Source organism: Dermacentor albipictus, chromosome 1 (assembly GCF_038994185.2).
Source record: "Dermacentor albipictus isolate Rhodes 1998 colony chromosome 1, USDA_Dalb.pri_finalv2, whole genome shotgun sequence".
Lineage (NCBI taxonomy): Eukaryota > Metazoa > Arthropoda > Arachnida > Ixodida > Ixodidae > Dermacentor > Dermacentor albipictus.
The window spans coordinates 308533738-308548749 of record NC_091821.1 but is presented as its reverse complement, the minus strand read 5'-3'; the positions used below and the strand labels follow the sequence as shown (position 1 = coordinate 308548749).

The following is a 15012-nucleotide window of genomic DNA, read 5'->3' as shown; positions in this document are numbered from 1 at the left end:
CGAAATTATTTTTGAACAGCTATGATAGTGTCCATGCAACACTGGTTGCTTGCGTACTGTCAAATGTTCATATGCTGCGGCCTAAAGCTCACAGCACGATGCGAAAACGCGCTCGCAGCGAAAGCGAGACGTTGTGCACGGACATGCATGCAAGCACGCAGTCGGTCGCCACGAACCTGAGCAATAGCTGCATTGAAGCTTCATTCTGTTAGGCTCCATTTTGTTACACAGACAGCCCACTATAAGAACATATTTCACATAGTTTTCGCTCAGCGATTGCCTGCCTTTCAAGCAAGAAAGCTGTTGGGGGGAATCTATCGCGGCGACCGCACGCAGTGTCCCAGCTTACTGTACTGTTAGAGGTAACACGGAGTGGGTGGCTGCACTTCGCGGAGCGCCACGACGGGTGCCGAGCGAAGTATTGCAGCACAACTGCAATCAGCAGCAGAGGCGGAGTTAGCTGCGCGTCGTCTGCTACAATTCCTCCCACTTCACAGCGAGCAGCAAAACCTAGACTGCACGCAGGCTTTGGAGTATACAAACCCTGTAGCAATGGTGTGTCAACAGGTAGTATTCTAAATCAGTTATCAAAGCACGCAGGCATGCTGTAGACCTAAATTTTTAAATGCGTCTTTTACTTCTAAAAGGTCCCTTTTGTCACAGAGGGTCGATTTCAGAATTTGCCTGCTAAGGAAGTAAAAAATCATACGACAAACAAGGCATATTTATAAATCTATGCTTCAGATTTATTGTATGGTAAATACAAAGCCCAGACCACGGCTGCACATGAAGCTTAGATGAAGGTCTCCTTTTTTTTCAAGCACCATGGATACAGTCTTTTTGTACCAGAGCACGTGTGGTGAAGTGGGAGGAACCACAGCAGACGATGCGCAGCTAACTCCGCCTCTTGCGCTGATTGCACTTGCGCTGCAATACTTCGCACGGCGCCCGCTTGGTGGTCCAAGGATTGCGGCCAAGCGCGCGGTGTTACCTCTAACAGTGGCCGCGCCTGTACATAATAGATTAAGAGATAGCGTCCATAAACCATTCTATGCTTTCCGTTTGACCAAGATTATTATTTTAAAGGTAAAATACTTCTGCCATTTTGAGAGTACTTGCAAAAATGTCCAGGAGGGCTCTTGCATAGCACATTTATTTAGCGCCGATAGCCAAACCTATGCGGAGCGCGCCGCATGATCCCTCAGACTACGCAAGTGAGGCACTTCTGACAGATGGCGACTTTGTAAGTCCTCGCCCCCAATACCGACATCGTTATAGTGACGGCCCTGTCGCTACAGTGTTGTTGTTAAAGTGCCAGGCCCCGTCACTGTAGTGCAGATGTTAGAGTCACTACCAAACGAAAATGCTTGGATTGATGCTACATTCCTCAGGGAGGTTCCTGTAAACAAAGTAAATTAATGGCTTAGACAAGAAAATTTGGTACATTTTGGTCTAGGTGACAATCGAACTCGGGTCTCTGGGGTGCGACTCGAGCAAGCTACCCTGACGCCACAGCAGCACCACGGTTCCAGCTGACTAAAGGTGTGCCTAATGTGTGCGTTAATGAATGCATTCATGCGTGCAACGAGCATGTTAATGACGTACTGAGGTCTACTGACGTATGAGGTCATGTACAGCATGGTTTCAGGCATGGATTTAGCACAATAACACAACTTGTCAAGCTCAAGCATGACATAGCTTGTCACCTGGATAAGGGATTTCAAATTGACACTATATTCATAGATTTTTCAGAAGCTTTCGATACTGCACTTTATTCAAGACTACTGTCCAAATTAAGTGCCATTCTTAACAACAATCATTTAGTGAACTGGCCAGAGAGTCTCTTGTCTCACCATTCTCAATTTGTAAGATTTAACTTGCTCAATTCCTCGGTGGTAGGTGTGTCATTAGATGTCCATCAATGATTAGTCGTCAGTCCTTTTCTTTTCTTACTACTGTATATATTAATGATTTACCATGTGATCCTCTAAAATCCAAATATATGCAGACGACTGTGTGTTATATGACATAATTTCATCTCTCCTTGATCATGCTTGCCTTAATGAATCATTCCTCAGTTTTTCCAAATGTTGTGGGACATGACGAAATGAATATTAACTCCCGTAAGACTGTTGTTATGTCCTTCTCTAATAAAGCTTGCTCATTCTTTTTCAGCTACGAATTTAAGGATAATTCTATTCAACGTGTTTCTGAATATAAATACTTTGGTCTCACTTTCACCACTAACCTGTCCTGATCAAAGCACATTGATTCCATTACGACTAAAGCCCTACAAAAACTTGGCTATTTATGTTGTAGGCTGCTTGATCCCCCATGCGACACTAAATTACTATTACAGTTAACCCTCGTTAACACGAACTCGCTTATCTCGAAATATCGGTTAAGTCGAAAGTTTTCCACGCCGCGCCTTCCCCACCCATAGGTGTTATGTATTCGCACCCGTTTATCTCGAAGCATTTTTCGGGCGTAATACGGATATCTCGAAATTTTGACCGGGACGGCTGAAGGCAGAGGCCGTTACCTAAAGGTGATACAGGGTCCGAGCGAGCGCTTGGTTCCTACTAGAGTGCCGAACGCGGTCACGATCTAAGGGCGAATACAAAATTCCCGCGGATGCAGCCGTTTTCAGTCAACCACGTCAAGTAACCTTGGAAGCAGTCACGTGGTGTGCGCCGCTTGCGCGCGGGGGCTCATGGGTTTTATCGGGTAGTCGTGCCACCGCATTTCGCACGTGCGAACGTTATTGTGCGTGTGCGATTCTGCTGTTCTTTGTTTCGTCGCGCTGTGCGCACGACGCGTTGACTGCGATTTTTTTTTGTTGTGTGCGTGGTGTGTGGTCAACGGACGACGACGATGTCCCGCCCCAAGCAGTGCAAGTCTCTGACGCTGGAGAAAAAAGTCGCGTTGATCAAGGAAGTGGAGAAAGGGGGAAGATCCAAAACAAGCATCGCCAAAGAATTCGGCATCCCCTTGTCGACGCTTTCGACAGTTGTAAAAAATCGACAGAAGGTCTTCGATGGCTTCGAGCAAAGTTTTTCCAGTGAGCGGAAGTGGATTCGGGCCTCGAAATTCCCCGACGTCGAAGCAGCGCTCATGCTGTGGCTCCGGAATGTCAGGGCAGCCAACCTTCCCGTGACAACCCAAATGATGATGGAGAAGGCAGACGCGCTGGCGTTGCAGATGGGCCACACAGACTTCAATTGCAGCAATGGCTGGTTTGAACGATTTAAAAAAAGAAATAACGTGGCCTCGAAGCCTATCCACGGCGAAAGCGGCACTGTTGATGAAGGGGCTGCAGACACCTGGCGCAACCACCGCCTCGCTGAGCTGCAAAAGGCTTACGCGGACAAGGACATTTTCAACCTCGACGAAGCAGCACTGTTCTATAAGATGCTGCCTAGCCGCACATACACACCGAAGGGAGAAGCGTGCTCAGGCGCTAAGCAGCGCAAAGACCGAGTGACGATACTTTTCGGAGCCAACTCCACCGGCGATGAAAAACTGCCGCTGCTTGTTATCGGTAAGTCGCTCAATCCAAGGTGCTTCCGAAATGCACGGCTCCCGAGAGATGCGACTTACCGCGCCAATAAAACGGCCTGGATGACTGCAGCGCTCTTTGAAGAGTACGTACGTGCTCTTGACCGCAAAATGGCAAGGGACGGCCGGAAAGTGTTGTTCGTCGTGGACAACTGCCCCGGCCACGGAAAAATCAACAACTTGGAGGCTGTCACGCTGGAGTTCCTGCCTGCTAATATGACGTCCGTGCTCCAGCCGATGGACCAAGGAGTCATTGAGGTTGCTCGCAAGTACTACAGGAAGAGTCTGCTGCGCCGCATTTTGTGTTCTTACGACAGTGGTAAGAAGTACGAAATAGATTTGCTGGGTGCAGTCCACCTGATCGCCGAAGCCTGGCGACAAGTGCGTCCATTGACGATTGCCAATTGTTTCGCGCACGCAGGATTTTCGAGCGGCGAGAAATCGCTCGAGCCAGACACTGACGAGTTTAGTGACTGCGATGAACTTTGCGACGAAGTCCGCAAAGCTGCCGGCTGCGCCAGCGATGCCGAAGACGGCGAACTCACTTTTGAAGAGTACGCGCTCTACGAGTCGGACGTGCCCGTTACCGGAATGTTGTCTGACGCCGACATTGTTGAAATGGCAGTGAACGACGACGGTGATCACGCTGACCAAGAACCACCTCGAGAAGTGCCGACAACTGCAGAAACAAGAAACCTGCTACGTTTGCTCCGCAACAAAGTTGAATGCAGCGGCGGCGAACAACGGCTCATGCGGTGCGTTCAGCAGCTCGAGGACGCTTTTCTCGCGCCGAATGCCAACGCCAAGCAGGCAAGCATCACCCAGTTCTTTTCAAAACAATAAAATTCAGTTTTTTCCTGGGAATTCTGCGTTTTTTGCAAAAGCTCCCCTCGTGCTGTGGGGCGTTTGTTAGCAGTGCTGGTTGTTACTGGCTCTTTCAGTGACCCGGTCACTGAAATTTTCGGCACTTTGCTTAACTCGAAACTCTGCTTATCTCGAAATTTTTCCCGGATTTTACAACTTCGAGTTAACGAGGGTTTACTGTATATAAAACTATTGCCCGCCCTATACTTGACTATGGTAGCATTGTTTGGAAGCCCTACAAGCAGTACGAAATAGAGTTGAGTCTGTCCAAAGGAAAGCCAATAGATTTATCGACCATCGTTATGGCCGCCAGTTCTCACCATTGTCATCCATGTCCTCACTTAATCTAACATCTCTCGCCGAACAGCGACACATTAATTCTTTTTTAAATTTTCACGGCACTATTCATTTATCCCATCCGCCTCTTCATCACCTTAGCTAAATTCTCTTCTAGTAGGAGACATCATGTGCTTAACATTACAACCTTCTATATGCGCACTAATACTTTCAAATATAGCTTTCTCCATAAAACAATTGAAACTTGGAATTCGCTACCAGGTACCGACCGTTCTCTCCCATTAAACGAATTCTTGTCTGTGCTTCCTCAACATTGCGCTTAACTCCTGTTGCTATATTTCTTTGTTGCTTGTTGTATTTTTTTTTTAGTGTACTGTATTATCCACTCCTGCTATAGCTCCACCAGGTGCGCCAGCATGTGAAAATAAGTAAACAAATAAACAGTATAAGCTTTTGTATTCCAACAAGTAAGTAGTCTTAAGTGTCTCTGCCAAATTCTTTTTTTCTTCCAGTGTTCTTCTTTGTTTTGGCACACATACCCAGTAGCCAGATTTCATTGTTGTAACTGATAACGAGGCATGGGAGTATTGTAGTAAACGATTTTTTTTGCCATATAACACATATGAAAGTTGACAGTGTATCAGCTGCTCATTGTTATATTCTACACATGTAGTCTTGTTATAAGTGGGTATGACTGTACCAAGTTTTTCACATGAACTTTGTGTATTAGGCTTCTTTATTGAGGCATGTACCATTAGGTAAAATAGTTTAAAGGCGTAACTTGTGGGAATCCATGTTCTAAGGCGGTGGCTCACGTGGCAAAGGTCAGGTGGAAGCACCCCAGCAGGTTATGAGAGAGGAAGAACCTTCCCTGATGCCAAGTGCACACGGTAAGCGCAAGCACTATGAGAGCTACCAAGCGAGTCACGCAAGATCCCACAGCATCACTTGAGGCTTTTTAGTGCCCAGCAAGCAGTGAGTGCAAAATTCTCCGCTGCCAGTTCGGTTTTCCTCCATGTGGTTAGCCAACAATGTTTCTGCCGTGGTAGACACCACAGCCGCTCATACCCTAACTGGCAAGTCAAATACCCATCTCTACCTGTCTTTTCAAGGAAACCCTCAGTGTTGCAAACTATAGCTAGTTGACCTGCTTGAAGTGTCAGTTGCGGGCATAATAAATTATTTCCAAATGTATACACGTGGCTGTTGTTCATTGTTTCCTCAAGCTTGAACTGTGCCGTGATCGACGAACAGGCGTGTGGCCAAACGCGTTGCATGGTGTGTTGAGGAGTTGGCAATGGCACCCCCCCTTATCCCTAGAAACTAGAGGTGAATTTTTTGCATGCTTGCGTAAAACGAGCAGAGCCTAATGGGCCCCTGTTGGCTTTTGTTAAAAGCTAATTAGTGGCCATGTGACACGACCAAACCACCCCAAAGTCAAACTCCTTTAGCAAGTCTTGTGCTCATTTGCTGCCAAAGCCGTTGAGGCATCGGGCAGCTGTATTTTATACTTCTCAAAGCTACTGACGGACGGCAGCACATGTCGGTTTATCCAATTACAGTTAGATATGTTACCACTAGATGGCAATGCACCTGCGTTGCTTGAAAGCACTTTTGTATGTTTCTGGTTGTTTCTGACCATCCCGAGTGGCAGAAGAAATGGTAGCGTCTGGTAGCTGTCGTACTCTCTTCGAGCATGATATATTAGATATTCCCTTCGACAGTGACAACAATGACAAGCCTTGTGACAACAGGACTTTCTCTGAGCCTTCTTTTGAAGAACAAAGTGAATCTGACAGTAGGCATGACTTGGATTCAACAAAGGATGACAGCCCATGCCGTGCTGAAGTGCTTGAAACATTTTCACACAATGAAATGCCTGTGACTTCGAAAACTGCACAGAGTAATATCTGAATGATCCTCCAATGTAAATAAATGTATGTGTCATAATTTTCCCACCACATATTTGACCTAGGCACTGAGGGCACAAAGAAAAATGAGTGTATAGCATACTACTGCAATCGGTAAAAAAAGATGTGCAGTGCAGAATGCCCGCAAACGCATGCGGCGGGCAGCAGCAAATGGGGTAAGGGAGTTCAGGGTGCGTGTGTGACATGGGCATTACCAGCACAATTTTTTTTTCGTTTTTACCAAAACAAAAACAACAAAGATGTATAAGTCAGCATGAGCTGGATGAGGAGGAAGCCCTGCTCACCTAAGCTGGACAGCCCTCTGAAGCAAAGCTCGTGCCTCTTCCAGCTCTCCAGTGTCCCGAAGGATGTTTGCCAAGTTGTTCATTGCCTGGTCATAGTCTGGGTGCAGGCGCAGCGCCTCCCGATAGCCCTGGATGGCCCCCTCTCTGTTCCCGCTGTCACCCACATTCTTGGCAAAGTTGTAGTGCACCTGATCAGCAGCAAAATATAGAGAGTGCCTACAGTAAAAAATCATGACTATGCAATTGAGTACAGAGCTGTTTTCACTTCTGGTATGAATAAAATATCAGTCAATTGCTTGAGCTGACACTTAGGGAATCAAGGCTCCCAATTGTTTCCATGATGAGTTCAATAGCTTTTCAGCTGCTGGGTGAAAATCAGGGGGCTGAAATCAAAACTGAACTCCATAATAATAAAGTATTTATAATAATAATAATAATAATAATAATAATAATCAATAACACTTCTCCCCAGGGACACAAGGAAGAGAGCTGGATAGGCTGGCATAATGAACCAAAAACAGCACAATGACCGCTGCATAGAAACACCAAAGCAGTCCTCACCTTCGCATTTCCTGGACATACTTTGAGACCAGACTCGAACAATGAAGACTCTTTGGTCCATTCATGACACCTCTGCAATAAATAATGATTCCTCCATTGTCTCAATAGTTCTTTAAATTGAATGATGCTGCAGATCAGGCTGCATAATGACAATAGGCAGGTACCACAAATTGAAACAGTCAAGTCAAACAAGCAAACACCATAGGGAAGTACTGACATGATATTTTTATTTTTATTTTGTAAATGAACGTATACAAATGCTCGAAACCATAGAAGGATACTGTGAAGTGCCAGAGCAGCTTAAATAATTTACCAGAATGCTTACCGTATAGACTCGTGTAAGGGCCGCACTTTTTTTCACAATTTGGCAAGGTGTGACCCTTACGCAGGACCAAACCTTCTGGTCAAGATGGTGCGGTGACTGGTGAATACGCTGGATGTACCACTGCATCAGAGGTTAACATGCAGCTCTCGCCATCTAGTAGTGGCATGCGGTAGTACGTAGTGTGCGAGAATTCACTGATGCGCACGCGCAGCATAAGGATCGGGGCACTGAACGCGATTGCTTTTCTGTTGGAATTTTCTTTTCCCCCAAAATTTTGGGCTGCCAAGTTGGGGGTACAGCCCTTGCACGGGTGTGGCCCTTACACAAGCCTACACAGTATCTCTATGAACCAGTCTGGGTTTCTGTGCCCAGGAGGTGGGTGCATCATGACATCACGATACAGTGGCTAGCTTTGTCCCTGCAATTTATGTGGCTGCCACATGCAAGTGCAGCAAGAACAGACACACGAGCACTCTCTTTTATGTGTTTATGAACAGCACCATCATAGCTAGCCCAGCTACTACTTGCCATCAGCAAATTTTGCTCTGGGTGATGATTGCATGATACTGTCGATGCCACCAGGTTTGGCATTTCAAGACAACTTTAGCATCAAATCAATATGTCTTGTAAGTGTTCCCAAACTTTCATACTTACAAGGTGTGGTCTTGTCATATATGAGAAATGTATGGTATAGTTTCTATAACTTCGAAAATACTATGTGTCAACCACAAGACACATTTCAGGATCATCTCTGATGCAGTATCGCCCAGCATTGGTATATCTATTTGTTTTGCTCAGCATTGATATCACGCAACAACCAAACTGTGGTTACGCTGCCCACCTTATTCAATAGAAGCTGATATACTACTATCAACGTTTGCATTTCAACTGTGACAAAAGCGTGCCATTAGGCAGCATAATACGGCACACCTACAGCAGGAGGTACTACACTTAAAAAAAGTAAAAAATATAGTCCGTGCAGTTGCCCCTTAAAGGGCCCCTGAAATGGTTCGGACAAATTTTGTCGATGAATAGGGTACAGCTAAAGTTAATCATTCGCACCACAATTAGTGTGAAGTGTCTCATATCAAGAGAGTTACAGATGATTACAAGTTACCCTTTTCCAGAGTCATTCATTTTCTCCTCAACTTGTTCGCCAAGTGATCGGGGCTCATGTCCCACTGCCTTGCAAAGGGACACGATGTCACAGCTTGACATGTTACCAGTTGCTATGTTTGCAGCCCACAACACAACAAAGTCGAATCGTGGTGCTCACAGAAAGACTGAGACCGACTGTGACCGTGGAGCTCTCATCAAAATGGAGCATGTTGTAACACAAGTAGACGGCACTTGCTGTGTGCCAGAAGAACTTAAATGTAGTGAGAAATTTTTCTTTTGCATTCTCTTTCTGTTACTTTCTTTATATAGAAAGAAATAAACATTTCAACTATTATGAACAACATTTGTTCCCTATAAAGTTAGAAAAATTACTGATGACGCGCCCTGGACAGCCAGTAGGATAGCTCACTCTACTAATGTCATTGGGGCAAATGACGTCAAATAAGTAGGGGCGGCTTAAAATTCAGCCGAGCGATGTGCTGCGATCGGCAGTGATGTATATTTTTGAAACCTTATAATAAATTACCTTCTTTGCCCGGAGCACTTAGATGCGTCAATTAATGATCAGAAGGACCTACTCTAACGACTCGGTCATCATCATCATCACCTTGTTTTATGTCCACTGCAGGACGAAGGCCTCTCCCTGCGATCTCCAATTACCCCTGTTCTGCACCAACCGATTCCAACTAGTGCTCGCGAATTTCCTAATTTCATCGCTCCACCTAGCATTCTACCGTCCTTGAGTGCGTTTCCCTTCTCTTGGTGCCCATACTGTAACCCTAATGGTCCAACGATTACCTAACCGTCGCATTGCACGGCCTGCCCAGCTCCATTTTATTCTCTTGATGTCAATTAAAATATTGTCTATACCCACTTGCTCTCTCATCCAAACCACTCTCTTTCTGTCTCTTAATGTTATGCCCAGCAATCTTCGTTCCATCCCTCTATGCGTGGTCCTTAACTTGTTCTCAAGCTTCTTTGTCAGTCTCCAAGTCTCTGCCCCATATGTTAGCACTGGTAGAATGCACTGATTGTACATCTTTCTTTTCAATGATAATGGTAAGCTTCCAGTCAGGAGCTGACAATGTCTGCCGTATGCGATCCAACTCATTTTTATTCTTCTATGAATTTCCTTCTCATGATCAAGGTGCCCTGTGATTAATTGACCTAGGTAAACATACTTCTTCGAAAACTCTAGAGGCTGACTGGCGATCCTCAACGCTTGTTCCTTTGCCTGGCTATTCATCATTATCTTTGTCTTCTGCACATTAATCTTCAGCCCCACTCTCACACTCTCTCTGTTAAGGTCCTCAATCATTTGTTGTAACTCGTCTGCATTGTTGCTGAATAGAACAATGTCATCGGCAAACCAAAGGTAGACGAGATATTCGCCGTCAAAACTTGCTCCTAAGCCTTCCCAGTTTAACAGCTTGAATACTTCTTCCAAGCACACAGTGAATAGCATCGGAGAGATTGTGTCTCCCTGTCTGAACCTTTTCTTTATAGGTATCTTCCTGCTTTTCTTTTGTAGAATTAAAGCTAGCAGTAGAGCCTCTGTAGAAATTTTCCAAGGTATTTACGTAAGCATTCTGTATTTCTTGATTAGGTAATGCCTCTATGACTGCTGGCATCTCTATTGAATCAAATGCCTTTTCGTAATCCATGAAAGCCACATAGAGAGGCTTGATATACTCTGCGGATTTCTTGATAACCTGATTAATGACATGGTTATGATCCATTGCAGAATATCCCTTCCTGAAGTCAATAAATTATGGGGTTTTACGTGCCAAAACCACTTTCTGATTATGAGGCACGCTGTAGTGGAGGACTCCGGAAATTTCGACCACCTGGGGTTCTTTAACGTGCACCTAAATCTAACTACACGGGCGTTTTCGCATTTCGCCCCCATTGAAATGTGGCCGCCGTGGCCGGGATTCGATCCTGCCACCTTGTGCTCAGCAGCCTAACACCATAGCCACTGAGCAACCATGGCGGGTTCCCTTCCTGAAGTCAGCCTGTTCCCTTGGTTGACTAAAGTCCAGTGTTGCCCTTATCCCTGTGGAGATTATTTTGGTAAATATTTTATATAATACTGGGAGTAAGCCAACGGGCCTATAATTTCTCAATTCTTTAACGTCTCCCTTTCTGAGGATTAGTATAATGTTTGCATTCTTCCAGCTTTCTGGGACCCTTGCAGTCGTTAGACACTTCGTATAAATAGCCGCGAGTTTTCCAAGCAGCATGTCTCCTCCATCTTTGATTAAATTGACTGTTATTCCATCTTCTCCTGCCACTCTTCCTCGTTTCATGTCTTCCAAGGCCCTTCTGACCTCATCGCTATGTATAGGAGGAGTTTCTTTGTCCTGTTCATTACTGTTTCTAACGGAGGTATCCCGACTCCTCTGGGTATTGTACAGGTGAGTATAGAATTCTTCTGCTTCTTTTACTATATCTTCGAGATTGCTGATGATATTACCCTGCTTATCTTTCAGTGCATACATCTTCGTTTGTCCTGTGCCAAGTTTCTTTCTCACTGATTTCAGGCTTCATCTATTTTTACAGCTTCTTCAGTCTTTCTTAAGTTATACTTTTGAATAGCACTTATTTTCGCTTTGTTGATCAGTTTTGACAGTTCCACGACTCTAATCTTATCTCTTGAGTTGGACAATTTCATTTTTTGTCGTTTCTTTATTACGTCCTATGTTACTTGGGAGAGCTTGCCTACTGCTTGCCTTGGTGCCTTGCTTCCCACTTCAATCGCTGCCTCGGAAGCCAGCCTAGTTACAGTTTCATTCATTAGCTCTATGTCATCATCATCTTTCTGTTCTAAGGCTCCATATTTGTTTGCAAGTACCAGCTTGAATTTGTCTGCTTTTACCGTTACTGCCTCTAGGTTGACTTGTTTCTCCTTGACCAATTTTGCTCTTTCTCTCTTCAAATTGAGGTGAATCCTAGCCCTCACTAACCTATGATCACTGCACCTTTACCCTACCTATCACTTTTACATCCTGCACTATGCTGGGATCAGTAGAAAGTGTGAAGTCAATTTCATTTCTTGTTTCCCCATTAGGGCTTTTCTAGGTCCACTTTCTGTTGCTAAGCTTCCTGAAAAAGGTGTTCATTATTCAAAGCTTATTCCTTTCTGCGAATTCGACCAGCATCTCTTGTTACGATCGGCCTGCAGGGGTACTGACCTACAAACCTTCCCCAGCCCACTGTAGTTTCGATCGACCTGCAGGGGTGGCATCCTTCGGAGAAGCGACCTTCGAACCCTTCCCAGCCCGCCGCGACAAGTCGCTTTGGGAAGCCAACAATGTGCCTCCTTTACAGAAGCGACCTTCGAACCCTTTCCGGCACACTGCGACAAGTCGTTTTGGGAAGCCAACAATGCTCCTCTTCGGACAGCCCAGCAGCGCCAGCGAGGCTAGCCACGTTCGGCGGACCGAGTATTGTTAGTTGATTCACTGTCGCCTTCACGATCTATTTGGAGCAAGAGAACTCCTGGAAAAGGGTGTTTTGCGGTGCTTTCTCACGGGTCCCTGAAATCGTCACAGTCAATTGACAGAAGCAGCGGCTAACTGCGGGGCCAGCTCTGGAGTCAAGAGGCGCCTGTTTGGGTCAAGCGTATCAACCCCTGTCTACGAGGACCCGCTCATCTCATGTTCAGTGAAACCAAAGTGCGGAAGTGAGTGTGTGAACCCTCCTCCTTAAAGGCGGGTCAACTACGATGACTTTGGACGCTCCCATTGAACGAAGGTTAAATGGCAGTTTTCCCTCACATAGGGATCTAGGGAGGACAGAGGGTTTTTAAGCAACCGCTTTCGGCTGTTCCAAGTGCTCCACTTTTCAGTCTTGTTAGACTGATCAAATGTATCTCCTGTCTTCATGTAAATATTGTACATAAAACCTGTATTCCTTGTTCTTGATGAGGACAAGTCCCTCCCTTTAAAGGAAAGCTGAAGCGGTTTTCAATTTCCATGAATTGCTGGGGTAGGGAACAACAGACCTATTCATTTACGGTTCTGATATTTTTTTCTTTGTTTTGTTAATATAAGGGGCAGAAATAGCCTTCTAAATCCCCCCGTGGACACGCCCCCGTCGCTTCCCGGAGCGCAGGGTGAGGTGCTTGCCAGAGGAGAGAACCAGCGAGAGTGACGTCACTCGCGGGGACCGTACTGCCGGACTGGCGTGCTGGCATGTGCTGGCATGTTTCTTCCCATCCTGCGCTTTACTAAACGACGCTACGAGAGATATGCCGCCGCTGACGTTTGTTTTCTTTTGCGATTTTCGTGAACTGTGCTTTCTTTCTGTGCTGCACGAGTGCCTACAGCCAAGGGCGCCTAACCTGCCCTCGTTCTGTGCACATTCGGCTGTGCGAACACAGGCGGCCGAGACAATGTGGTGTTTCACATGTTCCCAAAGGACAAGATAATTTCGTGCCAACGAAATCAACTGTGCTGTGCTCGGAGCATTTCCGCGACAGTGGTTATCATCAGAGCTTGACAACGATGCGGGAAATCGGTATTTCAATTAAATCGGCGCGACTGAAGCCCAGCGTTGTTCCGTCTATATTCTCTGACAAGACAAACACCTCGCCACCTCCAAGAGCGGCCTTCGCCAGGAGGAGAAAGGGTGAGGTAAGGGTTTTAATGTGCACACGGGCAATGTTTTAAACAGATGATCACCTGAGTATCGAACAAACGGCCATACAGCGGCCTTTGACGAAGCGAGGTGGAGGCACAGCCGGGAATATGCACATGCGTGCAAACAGCTTGCCATTTTCATCCGGTTTTTCCCCTCCGCTGGGTCACGGAACACTGTACTACGGCTGTTTGTTCGGTGCTGTTTTGATACGGTGAAATAACTGACCGGGGGTACGCTTGTGCATTACGTGATATTTGCTATTCGTCCTACCATGCGGTGCTCGCAGGTTTAGCTGTTCAGCATTCGTGTTAAAATCGCACGACATGAGGCGTTACGGCAATATTTTCATGCTCGCGATACAGTAGTTGAACTCAGCGTGTAAAAACTTTGTTCTGTAGATTTCGCACTCACAGCTTGCTACCAGCAGCGAAATGCCGCAGAAACAAGCGTCGGCACAGCCGCGCCCGTGGCAAGGCGAACGGGCTCAAATAAAGAAGTAACATTGTGAGGTATTGAACCTGTCAGCGTTCGATGTCGTCTAGCCCAATACAGGCATCGCTGCTCTACAAAAAATGTTTTCTTGCCTTTGTACCTAGAGAACTAGCTATGTATCAGACATGACAAAATTCTTATATTACATTACTCATTACTTTCTTATTACAATCATCGATTTGAATTACGCTACCAATTACCACTTTCAAAAATCATATTACTTTACGATTGCTTACAAAAAGTTTTCATGCATACAAGAAGCAAAAAGAAAAGTTTAAAGGGACGCCAACCTTTCTTCAAGGTAACATGCACTTGCCAACATTTCATGCCCTCCCCCCCATGTTCCTCCACGACACCTCACGACACTACCAACGTTCTGGCACCATACACAACTTACTGGTGCATATTTAATGCAATTAATAAATTACTTCAGCCATGAAATTACAGACACCAAATAATTCACATTGCTAAATCACTAGACAACTAATCCATCACATAAATTACTAAAAAAGTATTTGAATTACTGGAAGTAATCTAACTGTTGTCATGTTTGCTGATATGCATGATATGCTGAAATTCATGACATCCATGCCTTGCACTCTTTCAGGTTCTAGCAGAGCACCTAGAGAACCGAGCCCCTGATGAACCTCTTCCACTACCATCACCAATCGAAGAGTTTGAAGCAGCCAGTGTGACACAGGCAGATAATGTTGAAGAGCTTGAAGTAGCCAAACGCGGCACTTATGTTCGCGATCATGTATCAACACGCAAAAAACCACGGAACTTTAGACAAGCTGCGGCAAGGTGCTTGACATCGCATAATTGCACCCGTGTTTACAACCTAATGAGAAGTTAGTGCTTCGGCATTCTTCCAGCAGCAAGTTCCCAGTGACACTTTAGCGCATTTTTTTCCCGTCATTGGAACGTGCAGCTAGAT

The 15012-nt window shown here is 45.6% G+C and overlaps 1 protein-coding gene across 2 annotated transcripts in view; it reads right to left on the bottom strand.

Moving 5' to 3' along the window:
- Tmtc4 (Transmembrane O-mannosyltransferase targeting cadherins 4) overlaps positions 1-15012 on the bottom strand; it is an 87006-nt gene that overhangs the window by 24606 nt on the left and 47388 nt on the right. For both annotated transcript variants that reach the window (XM_065438713.2, XM_065438714.2), the window contains exons 11-12: positions 7496-7567; positions 6935-7122 (exon numbers count right to left, since the gene is read on the bottom strand). In XM_065438713.2, coding sequence (XP_065294785.1) covers positions 6935-7122; positions 7496-7567 — 260 coding nt within the window. The remainder of the gene's footprint in view (positions 1-6934; positions 7123-7495; positions 7568-15012) is intronic.